The sequence below is a fragment of the Pseudopipra pipra genome, chromosome 5, assembly GCF_036250125.1.
Source record: "Pseudopipra pipra isolate bDixPip1 chromosome 5, bDixPip1.hap1, whole genome shotgun sequence".
Lineage (NCBI taxonomy): Eukaryota > Metazoa > Chordata > Aves > Passeriformes > Pipridae > Pseudopipra > Pseudopipra pipra.
The window spans coordinates 9,987,879-10,013,459 of record NC_087553.1 but is presented as its reverse complement, the minus strand read 5'-3'; the positions used below and the strand labels follow the sequence as shown (position 1 = coordinate 10,013,459).

The following is a 25,581-nucleotide window of genomic DNA, read 5'->3' as shown; positions in this document are numbered from 1 at the left end:
GAATAAAAATACCTTAGGTAATACCATATGTTGTGCTCTGTGCCTTAAACTATTCCCCTCAAAGAAGATTGCTGTTAATTTTTTTTATGTATATATTAGATTTAGCAAAAAAAGGGAGCCTTTCCCTTATGATTATGGGCAATCATAATGACTTCTACTCAGGCACTGGGAAGACAGTGGTGCCTGTTACCACTGTCCCAGGGATGCTGCACTGGTGCCTACCTGGCCCCTCTCTGTCAACACACTTCCAGACAGCAGTGTGCTGTGTGGGCCATGGATCTGCACTCTTGCTTGATCTCCAGTAGCTCAAGATTTGTATCAGTAGCTGCCACTGCTTTTCCAGAGCAGCCCATCTGTGACACAAACACAGGAGCCCATCTTTGCTGTGTCCTGTGCAGTCAGCACAAAACTCACCCTTGGCACGGGACTGACCCCAAGCATCGTGTGGGCCTCCCTGAGGCTTGGATATTGTATAAATCTCCTTCACATGTCAGCTTAATGGACACTTACACTGAAAAGCTCCATACAGAGTTAAATCCTACCAGAAACCCACAGGGAGTGAAAGGGATGATCATATTTCACCATCCTGTTTAAAAGAGTAATCCACCTTATGCACTGCACTGTAACTTTTATTTTTATGTATTGACCTGTGCTGCTCTAGTGAACATAGATAACAGGTAGTTACATTCAGCTGTAGGGAATTAAAACAATAAACCAAATCCCCAGATTTGAGTATTGGGCAAGGCAATAAAAATGTGAATTCTGAAATGGACTCTTATGACTCTGAATCAAAGGTGGACAGTAATTGCATTTTATTAGCTTTTCCATAAAGCCGTCTATCAGAATGGCCATTCTTTAGGATGGTTAGAATTGCTATATTCATGCTGATGTTACTTAGACTGACAATGTAATGAATGGGTAGAACAAGAGACTTTTCAGATTCTAGCATTAAAATGTCACCACTGTTTTTTTCAAGACTGCGGAAAATAATGTGTCTCTTATTGGGAAGATGCACTTCATGTAGCATTTGTGTTGTTTCACTTTGACAAGATGTGGTGTAATTTGTGCAAGGAGAAAAAGAAAAGGAAGAGGGTACTGACAAATGCAGCTAGGGAGGAGTTAACGTGGTTACAGCAGACAGAGGAACAAGATGAGTATGTTCATTGCAGAGATAAGATTTAGCAACTGGGATTTACTTTAACAGTTGCCTTTTATTTTTCATTCTACTGGTTGGATTTTTTCCTCCCACTCTGATATTTTCTTTAAAAGAAAAATCAGGGGGAAAAAACGGGAGAAACCAACAGAATTGTTTTCCTTGAACTGAATGACAAATCCTCAAGCTATTAGCAGTGGACTGCCAATACACCTGCCTGTCTGAGCATGACTGATTATTCTCTCATCTGATAAAAACAGCTTACAGGGGAAAGCCCATACACCTGCTCCAGCTTCCAGAAGCTTTAAACAGGCAAGTTATTCCCTGTGGGACCTTCATTCCCTCTTTCAGCACAAATCCCATGTGCAGGAAATCTCCAGGGTTGAGAGTATATTTTTAGCAGACCAGCCTTTATTTGACAGCATGAAAATAAGCAGAGAAACTCTAACCCTTCAAGTTCAAAAATCTTGAGAGAAGTGGGCAGGAGTTGGAAAGAAAGATACACAAACTGACTTGAAAGAGAAATAAAAAATTCCACGCTGAGCAGCATGGTGTTCTTTCTGCTTCCTCTCCACCTACTCTTTCTGCAAAAAATGGAAATACGTGAACCGAGAGATTTGTAAATAGGAGATGCAAGGATTGTTTCAGGCGATAGTTCCAAAAATTCATTCTGAAGGAGACAACACTCTGAAAAAAAAAAGACGTTTGGTTTAAGTACAGAAGTGGAATTCAGGCAGATCTCACAACAGGCATGAACAGGACAGGCATGTACAGTGCTGGTGCCACAGCACTGACTGCAAAGCTTTCCCTACCTGTGTCAACATCACATTCAACAGGTACTGAAGCTCAGGAGGAAGCAGCAAGGCTAATGCTGGCAAAAGGAATGCAGAAACCTAATGGAACAGGTCATGTGGCAGGGACAGATGAAGCAGGCTGTCCAGGGCTAAGTGCTTCAAAAGCAATGGGGGGGATGTCTCCTGTGTGTTTGGGGAGATAAGCATTTTGCACGCTGTTATTCATAAGACAGCAATTTCCCCCTGAACTGTGCTAATCTGCCTGCTGCAGAACTCCACCATTTTGACTTCCACCAGCAAAGTGTGTCAGTACCTTAAGTTCAGCCTGTGTCAGCAGAGCTCCAAAGCACACACTGAACTTTCAGGTGATTCCCAAATCGGTGGGACCTCGATCAGCTGGACCCCACTTAATGGGACGGTACAAGCTCAGAATTACACTGCTGAATAGAAACAAGTATATTAGAGCTTTGAACATGTGTATGACCACAGGCACACTGTATAAAGTGGAGGGAGCCCACTTCTAAACAAGCAACTGCTTTTTAGGAAAATGTGACCCTTGGTGGGAATCTTAAGAGACCCTGTGATGGTCTTGGCAGATATGCAGGCATTGAGGATGACCACAAGCACCCACTTACCCTTTTCTCTGCTGAAATTTTTACCTTTAAATCAGCAAATGGAAATTCTCTACATATGGATTCTTGGAATGCCTCCTATAGTTTGCCTAACCATTCTTACCTAAGAAGACAACAGGCTTTAATAGGTAATGTTGATATTTTGCAGGTCACTCGACAGCATTAGCCTAAAGGGGAGGAGCCAGTTGGTTAGAACTCACACATCCCCTTTTTTTCAGCCATTAAACTCAAAAGGTACAAGTTCCACCTTTACTTACACTAGGATAAACAATTTCAGTGGCACTGGGGGGACTGGCACAGTCCTGCACCAGTTTAGCAGGGTAGAATTTGTCTACTGCTCTCCATCAGAGACTAACTAGAAAAGCACTCTGCTGGTAGTGAAACACAGCCAGATTTCAAACCAGATTTAATTCTGATAGAAAGAAAAGCAGCCTCCCCTCTGCTTTCAGCTTTCTTTTCAGCTGTGTTAGAGTAGATTTGGGGTCAGAGAACACCCATGTGCCTGTTATACTTTAACAGGATGGAGAATCAGCAGGAAAGAAAGAAACCAGAAAAAGCTGACCTTGGTGCAGCTGTTAAAACTTCAGGAAAGGACAGCGAAAAAGAGAGGACTTTGAACCCTCCCCATTTTGGATCTGCTGGATGCCTTGCCACGGGAGTACAGGAGTGGTGGGAGTTCAAGGGACCCACACACCTCGGGGGGAGCTTTGTACCACCACGTTCTGTGCCCCCACACGGGCACTGTGGGAGCTGTTTTCTCTGCAAACCCCGAGTAGCGCCAGCGAATAAAACGCAAATGAAATATGGGAAGCTCTTATCAAAGGTGATTACTTTCACAGTGTAAAACATTACTCACTCTAGAACAATGCTGCGGTCCTCATTTTTACTGTACGCTTGAAAATGAGGGGACATAATTTACAATCATTTCCATTTACACCCTCTTTAAAGCCCTTTTATACAGCCTATAAGTCACCATAAAGCTGTTTATAGAACCTATCCATAGCTGAAACATTGCCACTGTTTGCTTACCTGCTTGCATTAGATTTATCTTTGCCCCCGAAGTCCTTACTTAATTTGGATACTCAGAAAAACCTTTATAGACTCAAACCCCAAAAGACCTATTTCATTTTTTTTTCCTGATTAGCCTACTGTGCACCTGCACTTACTATTATGTTTGTCAAATGCCCTCACTACGATAAACAAACCCCCTCAAATATCCAAGCCCGCTGAAGTTGCACAGAAAACAAATCTATGTGAAAGATGTGGGACAAATAACATCAGTTTATTTAAGACTACGTAGTTTTGCAAGATCAGTGTGTACATCTAGTGTCTGAGCTGTGTTATCAATAACTATATAAAAGACAGTTATTATATTATAGTTATTATATCAATAACCGTATAATATCCACAAACTAAATACCACATCTTTTAAATGATGAGAGATGGGAAGATTATCCGTGCAATGTTACCAGCTGGCTGAGGGCACAAAATGCACATAGTTGCAATATAAGAAATTGCTTTAGGGTCAGTTTTAGATTTTTCACTTGCAATGCCCAAGCCACGTGGAAGTTGTCTTTCCAAGATAAGCATGAAGACATTCGGTTTTGTCAATGCTGCTGTTTGACACCAGGGCCAAAAGCAGACTAAATTAATGGAGCCTTACCTTGCTTTTGTGTCCCCAGGCAATGTATAACCCTTCTACAATACAGTCACGCAATGACAAGCCACTAGGGCAGCCCTAATTCATATTAGGAGATTTGGGCTGCAATCTCCACTCAGCCCATCTCTCAGCTGGAGTTGAGTGAAACAGAAAAAGGTAACAGTCGTCAGCAGCAGCTGCCTTTTGTCACAGATTTTGTTTACACTTTGAGAACATATATTTTTATCGTCTTCTGTGTTACCAACTTTCAATTCATTGGGTTTTGATGCTTCACCTCTTATTGGTGACATCGCTTGGTTGTTTTGCCATTTCATGAAGAAAACCTCCAGAAGTCTAAAGATTGTTGGGGATGTTGCCTTGCAGATCTAGAAAACCCAGGTACTTCAGTGTATGCAGGCAGTGAGTCAGTCAGCAATGGTGCAACTGGCCCAAACCTAAATATTCTTACACTGTGATCATAAATATTGCCACTGGTTTGGGAGGAGTAGAACGAAATTAAAAAAAGGTGCTGAAACCTATTTTTGATCCTGTCCTAATTGACTCAGTGCAAAATGAAGGTGCATCAGCTTCTGCATTTTAGTGATTGATGTAATGAATACAGCTTGTTGTTCATGTATACAGTCTGCTGGTGGAGTTATTTATAACAGTGTTAACCTGAATTTAAGAAAATCATTCCTATTCCAGGCAATTCTTCAATAAATGTCGAAGTCAATGAGTGAGGCTTATGCTCAAAGTTAAATAACAGACTTAAAAAACATGCTGTGACTAGGGATGGGCATGAGCATATTTAAGCATTTAAACTGGTCCAAGAAAAAGTATCTCCATCAACTCATGTGTCTGCATTTGTTGGATCTGATACTAAAGTTCAGTGATGGAGAAAGGAAAAGTTTCTATATTAAAGAAGGGTGTAAAGAAACATTTCATTCCATTTGAACTCAGTGCAAATGAGAAGGCAGCTGTTTTCCATCTCTACTCCTTCATTCCAACCATTTAGCAGAAAAGGTCAGTGACATTCTGACATACTCTTAATTATAATACAATTAGCATAATCAGAACTTAGTCTGGACTAAAAAGCATGCACTTAAGGCATGACTGAGGAAGGAATTTGGACATAATCTGATTCTTTCTTCATTTCTAGGATATATAATTACTTAATTGGTAGAACCAAGTCCTGTGTGGACTGGACTAAATTTTTCAGAGCTGAAAATGGTGTCTAGTCAATCAGGGTAATGTGTTTACAGTGATAACAAGGGTATTTTATAATGAAATAAAAGCTCTTCTCTCCATCTCAGACAATACTCCAGCCTTCTGCACAGCTACAGTACAGCTACAATATGGTACAGGTACATTCAGCATGAAGAAAAGACTGGGGCAAGAAAGTAAAAGGGACTCTGCCTTATGGGCATCTGTTCTTACCAGATTTCTTCACAAATTTGTGAATTAATTATTTATTCCTACATAGTTTTACTATTTCATAGGAATGACACTTTGGTAATGCTTGAGAACAGACAACTCACTAAACGGTTTCAGTCAGGCTCCTCGGCAATTTGAGAAAAAGGGCAAATTTGACTGCAAAGTTGTCATAGGTATGAAAAGAGACAAAACAATTGTATTTATTTTTATCAAGAAAGCCTCCTACCTTGGCTTTCCGTTCAGGCTAAAGCCAAGAAGACACCATGACACTTTTAAAAGAGTCATACCAAAGTGAAAAGTAAAAAAAGAATACAAAGGAAATTACCCACCGGCTGATCTCCTTGTTCTAAGTGGGTCAGAACACGTCAGTATTTTCTAAATTTCTCACATCTCCCAGCAGGAGAAGCATATTGAAGTAAAAATAATGATTCAATGTTTATGGAGTATCAATAACTTTAAAGGTTACCATCTAGAATTGCAGGTTAGCTGCACGGGGGTAAGCAAGATGATTTCCCACATGCAGCAGCACTTTACAGAGGGAAACAACCTGCTCATTGTTCCATTTGTTGTCGTGCCCTCCAAGTCCAGCACACCAGGAGCAGCGCAGCCCTCTTAGGCACAGAATTGCTTTCTTCTCCTCATGGTTCAGTGCTACAGGCTGTACCAGCCTGGAAATAGCCCCCCTGGGCTTGTTCAGAGCCACAACAGCACGTGTCCCCAGGCAGATCTGCCCACAGTTACCTCCGACTACTCTAGCTGTGCTTGTGTCCCAGCAGCAATGTGCTGGGAGGACGTCCCCAGCTCCATGGGTGCATGCTGCAGGCCCATAAAGGGAGCACGAAGGGCATTAGGAAACCCATTGCAAGGCAGCCTGCTCTGGCTGATCACTAACCCATGCACAGACCATGGAGTGGGAGGGAGAACAAAGCTTCTGTGTGTGACCAGGAAACATTTTCATTGCTATCCCAGGGCCTTAAGCAGTATAATTTTTCAACTGAAGCTTAGGCTTCTACACAGCAGTGCTTGGCCCAAATTGAAAATCTGTGTACCTTCCAGCAGCCCAGAGCACAGCAGAAGATACCCAGCTTTTCATTTCTAGGTCACTGGCTTATATCAGCTTTCCCTCAGCTGTGACCAAGAGGCACTAACGTAAAATTAACCCTCGACCCAAATGTGAGCATCAGAAATGCATCACAGAATAGTTAGGGTTGGAAGGGACCTCTGGAGATTATCTAGGCCAAGCCTACTGCCAAGGCAGGGGCACCTGGAGCAGGTGACACAGGAATGGGGTCAGGTAGGTTTGGAATGTCCCCAGAGAGGGAGACTCCACGACCTCCCTGGGCAGCCTGTGCCAGTGCTCTGCCACCCTCAGTGCAAAGACATTCTTGCTCATGTTGAGGTGGGACTTCTCGTGTTTTAATTGCACAACAATCAACCCATACTCGTGCAGATTATTTGGCAGGTTCAGCCAAGGGAGCCAAGCACCCAAATCAGCTGTTTGTACCAAATTAGGTGTAACTCTGTGAAACAGATGGTTTTTATCCTCTTTGGAAGTCTTCTCAATTTCAACAGAGGGCTCAGAATTTATATTCATATTAATAAGAGAAATCTTGTTCGTTTTGCATATGGACAATTTCCTCTTTAATCTCCATTACACAGTCACAGCTGGGAAAATGTTATAGTTAGATAGTAAACATTTTTCTCCTCCTCCAAGATGCTTGAAATTTTGGAGAACAAACATCCTGTCGTACCCTATTTTGGTAACCTAGATTGTCTCTGCTATTAAAGCAAAGCAGCCCCAGTTTGAGCTGAGGCCTGAGGCCATGACATAGCTCACCTGGCAGAGGCCCCTTAGCTACTCTCAGCCATGGCTTTTATGATGCTGAGGTGCATAAGGCTTTGTCCTGGCCCAGACAATGAAAAGGCAATGTTTGTTACCATTTCAACTTTCCCCTTTTAAACAGAGGAACCTCAAATCTCAGAAGGTAATAATGAATAAAAAATGAGAAAACCCCAATTTTAATGGACACAGTGTATCATTCTGATAATATTGAAAAAGTCTGTATCTGGTCTTATGTTTGCAAAACAATTTCTTCTACATGTTAACCACATTTTGAAATGGGTATTTCTGGGTTGAAAGAATGGAACTTTTCATTTAACAGCTGTCAAAATCAGACTTTTCAATATTTCAAAGCTTACTCCTTTTTTAGACGTTACATTCCTCAGAACCTACTCCTTTCTGTCAAAAATTCAGTGAATCACTACTTTTCGACGGCAGCAAAGGAAGAAAAGTTTTTCTGAAAAATGCCCTGCCAGGTCTAATAAACTATTTCTCCGTCATGCTTGTCTTTGTCTTAAGTTTTGATGAGTGCTGTAATGGCTCCATCCCAAAACAGCTGCATTAGAAGATGTGTCACTTACGTAATTTTTTTTTGCCCCAAATGGGGCAATGGAAGGATTCCTGAATCATTTGGTACAACGCCACTAGAAGTCATACGCAAATTAAAAAAAAAAAAAAACAACTAGAAATGCTCACATTAGCCAGTTTCCTGGAGCCACTTAATAGCTGCTTCAGATAGAGATTCAAATCCTTCACTCTTTTATGTTCAAGATCTGCAAAAGGTAAATGCCACGAGTGGGGAAACCTGCAAAAGAAAAATATTCGTAAGCATAACTCTTGTACTGTATTTGCTGAAAACGTTTCCAACTCTACTTAACAGAAGAAAGTCAAGACTTTCTAAGTGGTTTGGCAGGTAGAGGAAGGGATGGGTACAGAGTCCAGAGGATTTTTTCCCTCTCACTCTGGTTCTTCTAATAATTTGCTGATATTTTGTTTCATACTGTAGCACTTTTTCTGTCTAAATCATTAATTTAACAGTAGGTAAATAAATAAAACCTAAAAGGCAGCTATTTGCATTTTGTGATATTTAAATAATTAGCCCTTTATGAAAAAGGAAAGCACTGCCCTCCCCATTTTTTTCACTGTGCCCAGCACAAGAGATCTCTGATCTCAGCCCAGGGCTCATGCTATACACAGCCTTACAACAGAATACTGAGTACCAAAGCCCCACAGAAACAATGTGACATTTGATGAATATATCATTGCTTGCATTTTTACCTCAGCTATTTAGAGTGTGGATAGGTTTTTCAGAGCAGGTCCCTGATCCCATATGTAATTTCAGGCACTAGCCTAATAAAAGCAATATATGAAAACAAACGATTGTCCATACCAAAAAAATCAATTCCAACAAAAGCAATAGCAATAATAATAGTAAAAGTAATGGTCTTGCTGAATTTTTATTAAGACGAATTTAATTTCAGTTTAGTAAATAAATCACATATGCATAGAATGGCCTTATGTCAATTTTCCAATGCTTTGGTGGTTGAAAATGTCAAAACCTCACATTTTTTTACTTGAATCATCTTTGCATTTTAGAGACAACGCACATTAAATCAGTCAAAAGGTTAGATTTTTAACAATGCACATAATCAATTTATATTAACCTTGCCCTGACGAAGGGTATTTATCTCTCAGGTCGAAGGAGCATTAGAAAAGCTATCTGTGCTAAATTGCACGTAATGGCTTTTGTGATATGGATTGCTAATAGTCAGATTCATAATAAACATTATGCTTTATGTCCTCTAATGTATGGGATAGAGGAAGGCAGAAGTTTTGATCTGGTTATATTTCATGTTCCACCGCCCCCACTTGTAAATAGTCAACTGTGTCTTGTTTACAAACCTCTTTTTTTTTTTGCTACAACCTTGTTTATCCACTAGACCTCAAGAGGTATCTGAAGGCTTCAGACAAATGACTAAGGAGCTGTCTAGCATGTGATACATTGGAAAGGGACATTTGGCCAGCCTTTAGAAAGGCAGCTGGGCAATACTGTGAGGAAAAACTCAGTGCTGGTATAACTTAGTTTGCAATTACACCAGCAAGGGACCAGGATGACAGCAGCACACTGTATGTTTGTATGAACTTTTCATTATTTCTGCTCATGGGACTGAAGGGTTGGGGCTCAGTGAGGGGCTGCACAGATGAGCAGCAAGAGGCGACTCTTGCCTCATGAAATCACAGTGGCAGGACACATAAAGCAGTGGGGGAAGTGAGACATACGACCCAGGATCATGACATAGATGAGCTGCACAGATAAAAATAGAGCCCAGGTCATCTGGCACACATAGATAGCCTGTGAATATTCTGGGTTCCCCTCTGGGGCACAAAAGGACTTCTTTCAAGGGATTATAGGGAGGAGCTGTTTGGAAGCAGTTTAAAATGAATTAGACTGTGTAAGACACAGAGAAGGCTCTGGCTGTAAAATGCAGGCCCTCAGAAGATGCATCCTAAGCACAGTGGCCAAACAGAGGACAGAGAAACTGCTGATTGATAGCACCAATAACTGCTGAAGGACAATATGAACCTTGTGGTGGCACCGAACCCTTCTTTAGGAGGCCTTTGAGCTTTTGCTGAATTGTGTTTGTGGCTGAAACCAGTTTTGCCCCTGTGAGTGCTCTTGTGTTAGAAGAGGTGAACTTCCCAACCTGACATTCAGCTTTGCATCTACCTTAAGTGGATCAGAAAAACATAAACTTGCACGATGTGCAGATGTCCTCCACAGAGGATTCCACTCCCTCCTTGTCAGCTTGAACGTTGTTCTGTGTACAAATTATGTCCTTTGAATGCTTTCCTGGGTGAAAAGAGTTTTGGCCTTTTGCAAAACGATAACTAAATGCAATTAATAATCTCTCTGAAACCAAATAAAAAGGAGAATGCTAAAATGCAAGGGCTTGCTTGGGGCAGCTGTGCTTTGGTTTGTAAATATGGGCTGAATATTCACATGTCAATAGCAAAAGTTCAGATTCTAAGAACTCTGAGCTTTTGCCATTAGTTTCTTGTAATATAGTCAGTATTTGGCACTTGTATGAAGCACTCTCATATTGCATTGTTTTCTCCTAATGAGACATAAATATATACAATTTCATGGAATCAATACAAAGCAGAAACCAAGCCCTTTCTGTAAGCAGTTCCAATTATTCTAGTAATAATGAACATCTTACTTTTTAAATCATACATTTTTAAACTGATTTTGTGGTTATATTGTGGAACAAGGCTTTTTCCTTCCTTTGAAGCATCTGGCATCAGACAGAGTTGGAGCTTTGTAACGCACAGACAGACAAATGGTCTGATATGGTATGGCAGTTTCAGTAATAACAACAATTTCCTTTTAAAGAAATAATTAGTTTTTTATTATTAGGATAAAATCTGAGATACATGAAAAGCCTCAAATTAATGAAGTTCTGTTGGAAAACAAACCAAAACTTTAATATTAAAAAACATGGTTATCAAGAAATATCATAAAATGAATTTCTTTAACACAATCTTGGAGAAAAATCATGCACTGACGGGTTACTGCTGGGACTGAATTATGACAACAAAGCCCTGGTGCTCTTAGAGACAGCCTCAGTGTATGCAGATTAACCCTCTGTGAGTTCTGAAACACTCTTTGTGAAAATGTTGTGAGGGATTTTATTAAAAGTAGATTTATCTGAAAAATGGCCAGTACTACTTTTGAAATTCACTACAGGGTTTCTGAGGTCTGTGCATTTCTACAGAGAAATGTATTTTCTTTCAAAGGGCTCTGTCATAAACAGGTACTTGTTAAATATTTCATTTTACAACCTAAAGGTTAGCGTGTAAATATCTCCAAATCAAAATCATGATTCAAGCACTTGTAGTATTTGTTTAGTGAAATTTTGATTCTCACCAGCTGCTGCAAACCAGTTCATGTGAGCCACTCATAATGAATCAAATTGGAGTCCCCTCAGGTAGAAGAAAGATTCTCTAGAATAAACTAATCTAAAGCCATTTACCTGAATGCTTCTCACAAGCTTGAGGGAATAGAAAATTTGGATCTAAAATTCTTGGACTTTAAGTCAAAACCATGTTGTTTGTGGCTGTGTACTTCAGGTCAAATGCCAGACCTTTATATTTTTCAAGGATTTCACTTGAATCTCAACTTGGTTCAAGTAAACTGCTTGTATTTTAGGCCAGCTTTACGTTTTATTGTAGATAGAGCCTGAAGAAGGGCTTGTACAAGATGAATCAGAGTGACTGTGTGGAGAGGACTACTTTGTTCTCATGGGAGATTTGGTATAATGTATATGATATTTGTAGATATTTGTAGAAAAAATAACTCCACTTGTATTACTAAAGCCATGGCCAATCATTACCTAAGGAAAAGCAGTTTTATGTAAGACAGAAATAAACTGTGGGACTTGCTGTCCCAGGAAACTGTGAAGAAATAAGATTCAGAGATGAAAAGCAGGAACAGACATGCACAAAAAGTAACATTCAGAATTATTGCAACTAATGACAGCATGTTTTTCAAAAGATTTTAAATTGAATGATGCAAGGCACAAGGTTTGGGTTTTGGAGCCAGGATAGTACATAAGATTATCGTATATCTCTCAGCTGGGGAATATGTGCATCTTTTTGTAAGCAGGTTGTTCATGCCAGTCAGTGTCAGAGATTGGCTTGTTTCTGTTCTGATCCAGTGTAAATATTCCAATGTAAACACTACTTTAATATATGGATTTTTCTATGAGTTTTGATAAGCACCATGAAGAAAATAAAAACTATTAAAAGCCTCATCGTGCCTTTAATGGAGTCAACACCACTTATCCTTTGATTTCAGGAATAGTTTTGTCAGGTCCAAGCTGTTCTCCCTTTTCTCCTCCCATTAAAAAAGGAACAATAAAAGCTAGACTGTCACAATGGTCTATGATTCAGTTTCTTCTGGGGCTGAATAGAAGCCTTGATAGAATACGTCGCACTGCCTTTTGTGTTTCTAAAAATATGTCTGCCCTGCATCTTCTCACAGATCTATCCGAGCACAGAGAGAGCCAATTAACAGCAGAATAACATCCACTAATATGCTGCCTTACTCTGGGAGGGCATGAGATGGAAACTGCTTCTGGAGATGGCTGTGAAGTTTTGAGAACTGGTCGAACGATTTTTCCACGAAAGTGACCACGTTGCAGGTTTGCACCACCTGGACTAGATATATCTGCGTTGGGAAAAAGGGAGAGGCAGAAAAGAGAAATGATCAGAGAGGCACGTTTAAAAAAAATGTACAGGAAAAAATATAGGGTGATTTTAACAAAGAAAAACCTTCCTTTAATGTAGTGCCAAGTGCCAGAGAATTCAGTTTGCAATTCACAGTCTTTGCTGCACAGAAAGAGAAACTTGCCTGGATAGCATACAACTCAAACACTGAAAGATCACTGCAGTGTGTGAAAACTAATAGTGCACCATTAAAGCATCATATAACAGCCTCCAATTTCTATTAGGCTTCCTAATTTTGTGCCATGCTTTCCTTCTGGATGCTTTAATTAGCTCCTGATTTATTTTTCACTATAGGGCATGAACTGTTCTCCTTAATGGCTCCCTGCAAATATCTGCCTGCCTGGTGTTCTTTCTCTTATGGCACCGCTGTTCATCCCATGATCCCTTTAATGTGGCACAAGTAAATCTTCTATAAAGGAAGAGGGAGAGTATATAAGCTCTCAGAGGAGTCGTTAAAGATCAAGGCAATGAGGGCAAGGAAAGAATACAATACATACAGTGTCAGGCTTTTTGCTGAATCCCAAAATGGTGGCTCTTGAGATTGACTTCTCTGTGTCCAGCATCATCCATTCTTGGGGGACAGCCTCTGGAGCTGGAGGCTTTGCAGAGCCTGTCACTGACATCTGTACAAGCGTGTGGATCAAGTTATTGAGTTTAACAGGGAAGCACTCCAAACTTTCCTTTATTTTCCTGAAGAACAAACAAACAGAAGAGGCGCTATTTATGCACCTGTTTTGCTTCCATTTCTTGATCCCTGTTTTCATGGAGGCAAGACCAAAAAAATCACAAATTCTAAAGCCCACCTCACACAAACACATACCCACACAAACACCAGTCACTGCTATTTGCAGCAGTGCAGCACATCCAGCCCAGAGCTCTACTGCTTAAAGGAGCGCTCTTGCCATAGCCTGCCTCATGACTTAGCTTGGAGCAGTTATTCTTCATTAGCATGATACCATCAGCTTTCTTGCAGACAATAGAGACAAGCAGAACACTTCCACGTGTGTTTTGAGGGGTTCCAGGGTTGAACAACATGTGTTCATTTTGACAGCTAGGAGAGAACGCACTAGTTATTGTATTTATTTTTGGTTGCGCTAACCTCACATGGACTTACACGTGTTTGTGCAAGGCTCTTGGATTCAATTTGTGGTTTAGCTGTGCATGATGTGTTGCTAAATCCTCTACCCAGCTCTTAAAAGCTCTATCCCTGTGGAACTGCTTAAGATGAATTAAAAAAAAAAAATAAAAAATGAAGAGAGAGAATTTTTCTGCTGGTATCTCCCTCCATCCCGTGCAAGGGAAGCCAGAACACACTTCTGATTTCCTAGAGTTTTAAGATCCTTCATCAGAAAAGACACAATAGATAAAAGCAACCTAGATATACATGTAGATATATACTGCAAATGTGGCTTAAAGTCAAATGAACTTGACTTGAGAAATAACACTGTAAGATAATCGTAGGTCTTTGAAGAGTAAGATGCAGTAATCATTAGAAAACACTTGCCCTCTTGAATTCAATTGCTAATTGAATTGTTAAGACCTATTAATTTGTGATGGTAATTTTTTTTTTCATTTCCCTGCTTATTTCTACAGCTCTCTGAAGATATTCAAGATAGGTTTTGATGTTATAGAACAACAATCCGTTAGTTTCAGGCCATATGGCAGCAAACCTCTACCAAATTGTCAGGGTTTTGCTGTGTTTTTTTGTTTTTTTTTTTTTTTTTTCTTTCTTTTCTTCCAGTTTTTTTTTGACTGTATCTAAGTAGGTTACAAGGGCTGATGATATCCTTAACCACCTCCATCATCCCTTGTTCAAAGCTGAGCAAATGCTTCACCTGTCATTTCAAATTAAATTCTTATTCATGGGTTTCTCTGAGTGGGTTGGAGTGCGTAGGGCAATCATTTGAAATCAGCTCCATTCATCACATTAGCCTAATTTTCATGATCTCAGATGCTCTGGCTAAAGTCTGTAGCTTCACAGATGCAACCATACCAGAAAGAATATTCCACCTACAGATAGTTCCCCAGCTCAACCCCCCCCCCTCCAAATTCAGATTTTATTCAAAATAGTGTGTGAATTTATCATACACTAATCAGGCATGGTAAACTGAGAAGATGTATATATTTTTCTCAATGAAATACAAGGAAAAATATCTCTGAACTGATTTGGTTAATTAACTTAATTATTAATTACATTCTCCAGAAACAGATACATGCAGACTATTTAATAAATTAAACAAATTAACACTCAAATGTAAAACAAGAAAACAAACCTAATTTCAAGATATTAGTACAAGATCAATTCAGTGCTGATTAATTAGGCTGCATCAGAGGTGAACTTTTCCTTTTTAACTCTTACATACTTAATTTAATGTGTAACTGAAACACTTCCTAAGTCACTGAGCTATTAGGTTATAGAATCTGTAACTGGCCATACAATAGCAAAGCAATTAGGGAATCAGCCATATTACTATAAGAGACATGATAACTTTTCAGCTAAACATGGTGTAATTTAATTCACATAAAGCAGACCTCAGCTGGTAAATTAGTACTGATTCAGACATCATCACTCTGTAGAACAGCCTGATATCAGAGTACCACTATTCTTTTCATGGGTCCTTTAGGCTTCTAAAATACTTTTAAAACCCAGACTGCTAATCATATACTTTAAATCTAAACAGAGGTTTGTTTTGTCATTGTTGCAAATTTTTCCTGTGAGTTATTTTAAATTATCACATTTAAAATCAAATAAAACCAGAAGTATACATTATTTTCTCCCCCTCTTGATACTCTGTTCTGTCTGTATGCAGTCCTCTTTGTTAGAATAGAAAACACTCAGCAATCCTTATATCATACCAGCAACAAGGAATTGAGAGGGCCTCTTTGTTATTCTGATGCCATCTCTGAGTGTGTCTTCACAGCAAGGTAAAACAGCTCTGGTTACAGTTCTCTGCACTTCCTTTCAAGGACAAATTGGCTTACAGGAACCCTCTTTGCCAAAAGCTGGTTCCTAACTATACATGGAACAATGGGGCACATCAAACCCATGCGTTGTATCTTTTTGAAATTTTGCAGTATATTTTTGGCCTGGATTAGTTCAATGACCCAGTTTATCACGCTGTGGTATCTGATTCCCCGTTCTGTTAGCATTTATTAAAGTTCATCCTGAGGACCAGTGGTGGAAGTTTCTCCATGAACTCCCCCAGTTCCTCATACACCTTTTTTTTTTCTGTAGCCATTTTAAGATTAGCAATATTGAAAAGAAGTTGGTAAGGTCATGGGTATTCCTTGCTCCCTGGCCATTACCCCCTTTGCCTGTGCCCAAAGCTGGCTCTGTCTCAGCAAAGATGATAAAAGTGTCTTATTTATTGCAGAGGTCTGGTAGCCCAAGCTGCTTAGAGAATTAGTGCCTGATTGTCCATAGAAAGCAAAACTGAAGTGACCAATACGAAGGACATCAAAAGCACAGGTTAATCAGAAGAAAACAGGAATCTGTCATTAACTAGAGTAACATCAGCAGTGAATCACAATTCACTATCTGCAAAATATTGCTAATATTTTTCACAAAAAAAGTGCACAAAAAAGTTATTTTTCCACACAGTAATAACTGTGCACATTGGTGTCTGACCTGCTTCTCAGAGAAGTGAAGTAAACATCTGGGATTACTGAAAAGTAATGATTTTCCTCTTTCCACCTGCTGAATTGACTTTGAATTTAAGATTTGGCTCTCAGTCTTTCTACAGAACTGTCAAATTACAGTATCAGGTAAAATATGAACAGATTGGCTGGCTGCTTGTGTAAACAGAGATGGATGAAAAGTTTGGTTAATGTTTTCAGCAGTGACTAGTGATAGTGACTTGATTTTTAAGAAGCAGACCATTTCTTATGGACTGGTATTCTGAAGGCTGGTGCTTGGATCTCTTTGGACACACCAGCATTTCAACACAGCACATACACTCATTATTACTGACTTAGTAAGATCTTAGTCTTAGTATATGTAAAAATTATTATTCACACCTAACTTCAGAATAATTTTCTTTATCATTCTTGATGTTATCCTGCTTCTCATTTCCATCTAGGCCTGAAAATAATTTAGAGGATAATGAGCAAAATTTATTTTCATGGGATTCTCAGATGTTAATGAATGTTGTTTCATTTATATTCTACATCCATGAATTTACCAGGCTCCACTTTAAAACGAGTTGGGTAGTATGCCCCCAGAAGCTTTTAACAGAGTTTTCCAGAATATTACTGTTTTGAGCAACAGACCTTTTATAATTCTCAGTGACATTTATTCATGGACAGTTGGTATCCTTTCCATGTACAGCAGTGATAACCCTTCAGTTTAGTAATTTATTTCCCACTGTGATAGTATACAAGCAATAATCATATTCCTTTTACCGCTTGACTTGCTAGGCTTTAAAATCCAGGTTTGCTTCCAGACTAACTCTTATCCCACAGGCTGAGCACAGCGAGTACTTTCCTGAAATGCATCTTCCAGTCTAGTTTCCCTACTAGTCCTCCCATGAGCCTCTCCCAGGACAGATGACATTCCTCTCCCCTGAGCTGGTGGCATGTGGAGTTTGTGCAACAGCCTTCACAATGCCTCAAACAACTTCAATTCAAGGAGGAAGTCTGCCTTCTGTTCCTTTGAGGCACATATACCACAATCTTTACAAACTACTTGAATGCCACTGAAATAAAGTTTAGTGTTGTATTTTTGTCTCTTTTGGATGCCATCAGCTTTCACTGTGCTTTTTATCTGCTTGGGAAATTTCTTGCTGAAATATCTGCAGCCACCTGAGAAACAGGGATTGACTGCAGTTTGAGATTAGTGTCATGCTTTGAAAGGAGTTACTGTGAATTGTCTAGTCTGAAAACTGCTGGCATTTGTGGCTTGGAGTGGATATGCTTGACCTGGGCAATGAGAGATACCTAACAAATGACTCCATTAATAAATAAGCAAAGACAGTAGCTGACCCAAGCAGCACCTCCCTCAATCAGGCTGCTGAAGATATGCAATGAGCTTCCCTGGTAATTGCCAGATCCACCCTGCATCTCTTATTCATGGGCTTCTATGAGTGGGTTAGATTGCATGCTGCAATCAATTGAAATCAGCTCCATTCATTGCATTAGGCTAACTTTATGCTCTTAAAACCAGTTTTAAATACCCCTTTAAATACATCCCTTTGCAGGCGCGTTAAAAATGTCAGGCAGTGCCCCACACCATCCTGACATTTGAAGACATCTGCAGAAAACCATAGAGAAAATTTATATCCAGGGGTAAGATGGGTTTCCAGTTTCTGGTAAAACTTTGTTGTCAGGGGAAGGGGAAAAGAGGGAGGATAAAGGATCAAACTGAGTTTCAAGGATCAAACTGAGTTCAGGGCAGATGCTGGAGAGACAACGATGTTTCGTTTGGCACGAGGTGCACCGGCCTGACAAGGAGACACAGAAACTCTTGTTTAACTCTCAATTGGTGCATTGTTTATTCACGACCTGAGGGTGTGACCTTCCAGAAGGCTGGGAGCTGTGAGGCTTAACGCCGCTGCTCATCAGCTCCTAACAGGGAACTGACCCGAGGTGAGAAGAATACAGTGCACAAATGGGACCACAGATTGCTGAACATAGCTTAAATCAAGAATGAGACTAAAGGAATTTAGTAAAACACAGAATGTTTCACAATCCTGACAGGGGTCAGTATGTTACAGTCCAAACTCTGAGAGAGTTGTTCTGCTGGCTAAAAAGGTGACAGCAAAGAACAAATTAACACTGTTCTGCCAGGAATATTTGTGACATCATTCATCATTTCACGTTGTTTTTAAACAACAGCAGGGGTAATGTCACTATTATTGCTCAAACCAAACTCAGAAAATTGCTAAAAGCAATGCATTTCTACAGAAATACAGAGAAATACTTTTCTCCTATTTGCACTGCCAAAGATTGGGATTTTCAGTAGATACATTATATGACTGAATCTGAAAGATTACAATAACTACCTTGTACTTAGAACAAGCAAAAACTTTCTGTTGGCAGTGTTTGACATTCCAATGACCACACTCCTTGTCTAGAAAAGAACATTTGAAAAACAATAAAGTGTTTCTGAAAGTAATTATAGAGAAAAAGGAGCTACAAACTGCAAGGGATTTAAAAGCTACTAGAAGCTGTGCTAATAATCAGAGCTTCCAATTTCCTTGTCTTTCTAAGGACAGCTTGAAAAATAGATGAATAAGCTACAGAATGACCATGAGAAGTATGTAACTGGATTTTTTTTAACATCAATATTTTGTATAACAAGCAGATAAGAATGAATTTTTCTGAAGGACAGCAATAAAGATGATGTAGGTAACACAAAGCTCCCAAAAATCTCAAGATATTAACATTCCTAGAAGCAGGTTGGAAAATGTTTTTACACGGGGGCAAGTTCTGCATGGATCTAGTCGTCAGGCCATCCTAAAGTCTTAATTTTGGAAAGTGCCTGGATAAAATTTCCAGAAGTTCAAATACTACTAGACATGAAGCCTGATGTTCTGTCCATGTTTAAACATGTAAAAATGCTAATATATTTTTTTGACTTAACACAAATGATGTTCAACTGAATAGAAATTAGAATAAAGCAGGAGAAAAAAAGCTCCAAGAGAAATAGAATCCATGGAAATTCATGAGCTAATGTAAAGTGATTTTCTTCTTGCAAATGAGCATCTATAATACAAACATATCCTAAGAATATTAATGAACAAAACATGCACTCCAGCAATACCTGACTTTTCTACACGATGTAATGATCTCTGTGGACAACAACAGATCTACACTTCAGCATTTCAAAGGAAATTGGAACAATAGCTCTGGAGTTCACTGAACACAGCAGAAAATGCAGTTTCAAATAAGAACAGAGCCCAGAGCTCTGCAGAGGTCTGAACCATTTTGTTGATGTGCAGGAATTGAGTGGAATTTCCACTCTGAAAGCCTCCATTTCCTTAACACCATCCCTAATCTAATGGGAAGAAGGACATGCTGATCTCTGAGTCCTACCAATAGTCTCTCTGAGCTGAACAGGATTTCCTATCCCAAATACAAACCTCTACCAGGCAACAAAGCACATCAACCCTTCTTACTTCCAAACTCCTGTTGGGCCACATCTCCTTGCAAAGGCCTGCTGTTATTCCATATGCTTTGGCTGAGGAAGACTGCAGATAAATTCTCTTTCTGAAGTCCCTCACCTTCTTTGCCCTAACCCTCAAAATACCCACAACTACCTTGCCCAACTCCAAGAAAGAGTGTGGAGATTCAACTGCCCTGAACCAAGCCTTCATCCTCAGTCTCCCAGCTAAGCAAGGCTGCAGTGATGCCAACACCAAGCATATCTTACCCAACTGAAGAGCAATACTGATCCTTGCCGCCTCCAGAAGGGCACCAGCTCTGAGCTTCGCGTGACACTAATGCAATTTTCACTCTGAAGACTCAGATTTTCCTATTTGTTATGTATATCCTAGCCCTCTTTCACTAAGTAAATGAATTGGATTTTTCACCCGTGAGAGACAGACACAACCACCCAAACTATTTGACAGAATCAAAACTTTTACAATTTAATTAGACAGTGTGTATTTCCTATTTGAAGTGGAAGTGTAAGTCTGTAATTTGGGAATATGTAAAATTTTAAAGGAAAGGATAATGTAGGAGTTGATGGTAAACGTGAAGCTGTAATTAAATTTTAAAATATAACAATCTTGCTAAGGGACAAGAGTGAAAGCAGATGAAAAAAACAAGTGTTAAAGGAGGAGGAACTCAGTGCTATGCTGTGTGCAAAGTAATGTAACAACAGTTTTGTTGGAGAAGTTCCTCTCTTGTTTTCCAAAGAAAGTAATCCTTAAAGTCTCTAGGTCTCTCTTCCAGCCTTCTCTAAACCCGCTGCCTCAGTTTTCTCAGATTCTAGCAGATTCTAGTACGTGGGAAGGAGACATATAAACAGCATAATTCAAACTGCCCAAAACTTTCATATGGGTCCCTGTAACAGTAATGAGACTGGCCCAGCTGTTCCAGTCAAAGCTTTCATCTCTTTTATCCCTTGCACTGTTCCCTCTGGCTGTACTGAAGGGCAGGGGGATTGCTCCTGCCTGAAGGCAGTCTGCACCCTGCAGAGAACTGTGCTGCCTTATGGGGATGTCCTTTGGGGCTTGGAATTTTAAAAGAGCCCTTCATTCAGAGTCCAGTGCTGTGAACTGGGTATGTGTCCTGCACTTGCACCAGGGGAGGCACCAGAGGCTTGTTTTGCACGTGTATGGGGTGTCCAGGGAGTGTAAATTCATAGACTGTCCCTGGAGAATGATGGTGCTGCTCAGGGCAGGCTCTGACTGGGAGGTTTTCTCTCATACTTTGCCTAGAACAGGAAAGAGAGTTTCCAAATCCAGACAGTCTCCACTGCTTCCATCCACAGCATCCTCACATCAACAGCTGGAACTGTATGGAATGCAGAGGTCTGACCTGAGAGATCAGGACTGAGGGCTTTAAACCGACTTTATGCACATCACCTGCAGTTCATCAATAGTCCACAGTTATTATCACAAGCAAGGGAAAGGTTTCTTTATCCTAACACGAATCAAGCTTCAAATATATCTATATTCACACACAATGCTTTTCTGTGATTGATCTGCTGAATGTTTAAAAGGAAGAACCAGTACTGCTTTGCAGATGGAGAAACTGTGGCTAGCAGAGAGAAAGCAACTTGCCTGAAGAAACATAGAAGGACAAAAGAAGAAGAGAAAAGGGAGTAAAATGCAGAAATTGAAGACTCTCACACAGTCCATTAACAAGTTGAACCTCTTTATGCAGTTCAAATCCATTTGCATGTAGCTGCTGCATTTAAAAGCAGAGAGAAACCAGGATGGTTTCACCATGAAAGCCTAAGAAATCTCTAGGCACTGAGTAAGTGACTTGATACAAGTGTAAACAAATGAACAACTGTTTCTTCCAGACATTTGAGGAAACTGGTTATAGCATGCATAAGGAATGGAACTTTTAAAAGTAAACATGTGAAGACCAATTATCCTTTTGTGTAATTTCCCGATTACAACCTCTTAACATAACAGAAAAACTGCTTCATGTCTGAAGAAGATAAGGTTTCTAGATTATATTTTGGTTTTACCTTGTAAAGTAGCTTGTAGCCTGGAGATCTGAGTCCTGAGGACGGAGGTTGTCATACACATATTTCAGATCCTGGATGCTGTTTAGCTCAGGCAACCCTGCATGCAGCATCTTAAAGTAAAGAAATATTAGATCATTAGTCCACTGTTCTGTTGAAAAGAAATTTAAGTGAAATGGGGCTGAGAAAAGAAAAGTTTTACACCAAAAGTTCTTGTTGGAAAACATAAAGTTCTGGTCATCTGAAAAGTGTTCCTGATGTTACAGCAATGCCTGGAATACTAAAGTGAATATACTGCACTGTAAACCTTCACACTGAGGGACCAGAGAGAGGCACCGGTCAGAATCAATGATCCATTTCAGTTATTTATTTTCTCTTCAGGTACCATAACCTCAAGGTGTTAATTGCTCAGCCTCCTTCAAAGCCTTCTAATAGTGATAAAGGGGAGGTGACCACATCCAGCCACCTGAACAATAGTAACCACATTTCTGTTATGCTCACAGCGTTGTCTTTGTCCTAATTCAATTTAGCGCAACATCACCTTCTCATTTGTAACTCCTCCTTCCACCATCACTGCTCTGGACTCCTCCTGCAGGGGGATCATGGATTCACTCCCTTTACAGTCAATGGAGGAGAAAAGCTTCTTTAGACATTGATTCATAGCAGGAGCCCTGAGGTGGGCAGTGAGAACTGCCCTCTGGAGACGGCATCATTCTCCATCGATGAGGAACAGAACTCCTCTAGTTAGTTGACTAAATTAGGTTCAAAACACAATGCAAATATTCCCCTTGCAAAGTAACAACATGAGCAGGGTAGACAATAGAATGTGCACAATTGCCCATTCAGCTCTCTCCAGGCATTTTAAAATGTCAACAACAACAAAATATTTTACTCATTTCAAAACCTAATGATTTTACTTGACAATCACAGCAAGTTGAGAGGGATGCTTTTTTTGTTTAATGGAAAAAGAGAATCAGTCCTCCACACTGCTCAGAAGGAAATGTATCTGAATTTGCAGTCACTGCTGTGCATTCGTCATTGATATTTATGTCTAGCTCAGAGAGAAAGACCCACTGAGTTTTTCATGTAACAGCAAAGAAAAAAGGGAGCACTGATTTTATTTTAAGGTTTGATTGAGAGATGAATAGTGTAAAGGGAAAGGAGATGGGGCATGTATCTTCTTTATTCCTTCAAACCTTCTCAGTATTTTTAAGTCAAGTTTCAATATTTTGTATATTTTCTTTTTGGCATTATGAGGAAAATCTTGTTTTGTATCAGCCCCAATCCATACTACCACTGGATAGTTAGATTGCTGTTTTCACAGAGTTCTACCTAGCAAGGAACAGAGAGGCAGAAAGCTCCATGAGGTGAATTTGAGTTGACAGCAGGAGCAATAACAATATTCAGCAGTGGAGGACACACACTGCTATTTATCGATATACATTCAACCAATTTATAAAAGATAACAACTCCTGTTCCCTTTAGATTTAAAGGGAAAAAAAAATTAAGCTTCTTTACCCTTCATTAGAAAGGGGGGTGATACCAGATATAAACATAATCTGAACGATCTGTAACGTAACAGAAAATCAGGATTTTTTTTTTAGGTTCTCTGCACTGTCAAAGGTGGAAAGACATTTGCTTAAGTGAAAAAAAAAAAAAATCCTCTAGCTGGGCAGTACCTACACAGTGCTTTGCTGCTGCAAGGGGGTCCTAGAGGCTTATTATACTCCTTCATCTCTTTTTCTCCATACAGCATATTTTTTGTGTTTCTAGTCCGCTGATGGAGGAGGGTTCTCAATACTGTGGCTGGTGATTCTGGATGGTAGTTAGACAAGAGATGGAACAACTGTTTGAAGATCAACTACAGGTCTCACGGGGCAAACTCAAATGTCACTTAGATGCCTAAGTTCAAGTGCCTGCATTGCTACCTTTGTTTGCCCACACATATGGTTTGACCTACCAGCCTTGTTTATCCCAGGCCTTCTGACTCATTGAATGGAGCTGCCTACACTCTCCTTGGGCCTGGATTCAGGACTAGTGTGTGATGCTCAGCCCACCATCCATGGAAAAGGAATGGTCCTCACATTTTCATTGGCTGGACCTCCAAAACGGGGGTGTTTCCCCATCCTTGTTTCTCAGATGGTGTTTGTGAGTTTAGAAGGGTGGAATGACTTGTATGGGGACACCAGATTCTTGAGTTTTAGATCTGTTCTATGTAGATGCTCTCTCCTGTTTCATACGATTCAGTTGACAGTGGATTAATTACTTGCTCTCTAGTGTCACATCTAAGCCAGTTTGAATAATTTTCTATCTGAAAAATCTTTACAACAGTAATGGAGTTTGCATTTCTTTAAACTAGTCGAAAGGTGTTTGTGTCCTGCAATCACCCTCTTTATAACAGTTCACATCAAATCTTTAATGAGAGCAAAGCTGATGAACTACAGGCATTTATGCTGCTGAACTCTGCCAGCAGACTCTTGGGTCTCCCACAGATGTTTCTGCTTTTGAAAGTGGTGGAAACTTCATGGATTATTTCTTACTCCCAGTAGCAAAATGTCAGTGCAGCTTTAGAAACATGCTGCTTACCAACAAGAAATAGAATTAATTCCCAAACTGGGCCAAAAAACCCCTTAATTTGTTCATAACTATATTTGCTAGCAACCACTAATTGTTGCTGATGATCCAGAGCACAGTGTATTACTTCTGTTTACTCTACTACTCTACTTTATAGAAATAGCCTTATTGTTAAGTTTTTTAACCATGTTTTATAAATAGCATCTCCGAAAACAGAATGTGGGACGAGAACGAAAGATTAATGATGCATATTTCCAAACTGAGAGAAATCTTAGATTGTCATTGATACAAATAAGCAGTGGTTAGTTGATCTTATCCCTTCATGATAACATCTGAATTTCTGGGAATGGAAATGAATTCCAAGTGGAACTTCACAGTCTATTTATTTTTTCTAGAAATGGCCCATGGAAATTAAACATTATGATATTTACAGTTTCTGACCAACACCCCATTTCGAGTGCAGAACCAGACTCACCCTTCCAAACATTACTGGCAAAAACAAGGCATTTGCAGCCTTGTCTTGTTTGTTTAATTCCTTCTGACATGAAGTGCTCATCGATGGGGTGCGAGTGGGCTGCCAGTTTAATTTTTCAATTATGAAATGCAATACAATTGACTGAGCTGCAGCCCATTGACAAATATCAAAACATGTCTGGATGCTGACTTTCAGCTCAGCACTATTACCTCTGCTATAAGATCAGCAGAAACAAAAGATGCAGCACATACTGAATACAGGCAAATCTGAGCTAGATTCAGGCAGGGATAGCTAGTTATTTCAGAGCCCCTGCTGGGAACATTTTCCTAAACACGCTCTCTCTATTATCCCAGAGTAATCTAACATCATTATCTCTGCTGCCTGCAGAAAAAGGCACTGCACTGGGGACAAGGAGGTGGGCAGAAGACGTAGGTGTATTTGCAGCATGCAGTTTTCAGCAGCGTTCAGAAATGCAGGGATTACTGCTGTGGATGAGAGAACAAGGGTGTTTTCCTCCTGAGTTTTCCAGAGGCTCTTTTACTTGGACAGCATCTCCTACAACTACACTCTGCTTGGCTTCTAGGGCAAAACTGTGCTTTACGATGGGAATGC

The 25,581-nt window shown here is 39.9% G+C and overlaps 1 protein-coding gene across 1 annotated transcript in view; it reads right to left on the bottom strand.

Annotated features, from left to right (window-relative positions):
• Positions 1-25,581, bottom strand: part of PIK3C2G (phosphatidylinositol-4-phosphate 3-kinase catalytic subunit type 2 gamma) — a 199,402-nt gene that overhangs the window by 30,236 nt on the left and 143,585 nt on the right. The window contains exons 26-29 of the mRNA XM_064654387.1: positions 21,924-22,033; positions 13,279-13,471; positions 12,601-12,722; positions 8,189-8,297 (exon numbers count right to left, since the gene is read on the bottom strand). Coding sequence (XP_064510457.1) covers positions 8,189-8,297; positions 12,601-12,722; positions 13,279-13,471; positions 21,924-22,033 — 534 coding nt within the window. The remainder of the gene's footprint in view (positions 1-8,188; positions 8,298-12,600; positions 12,723-13,278; positions 13,472-21,923; positions 22,034-25,581) is intronic.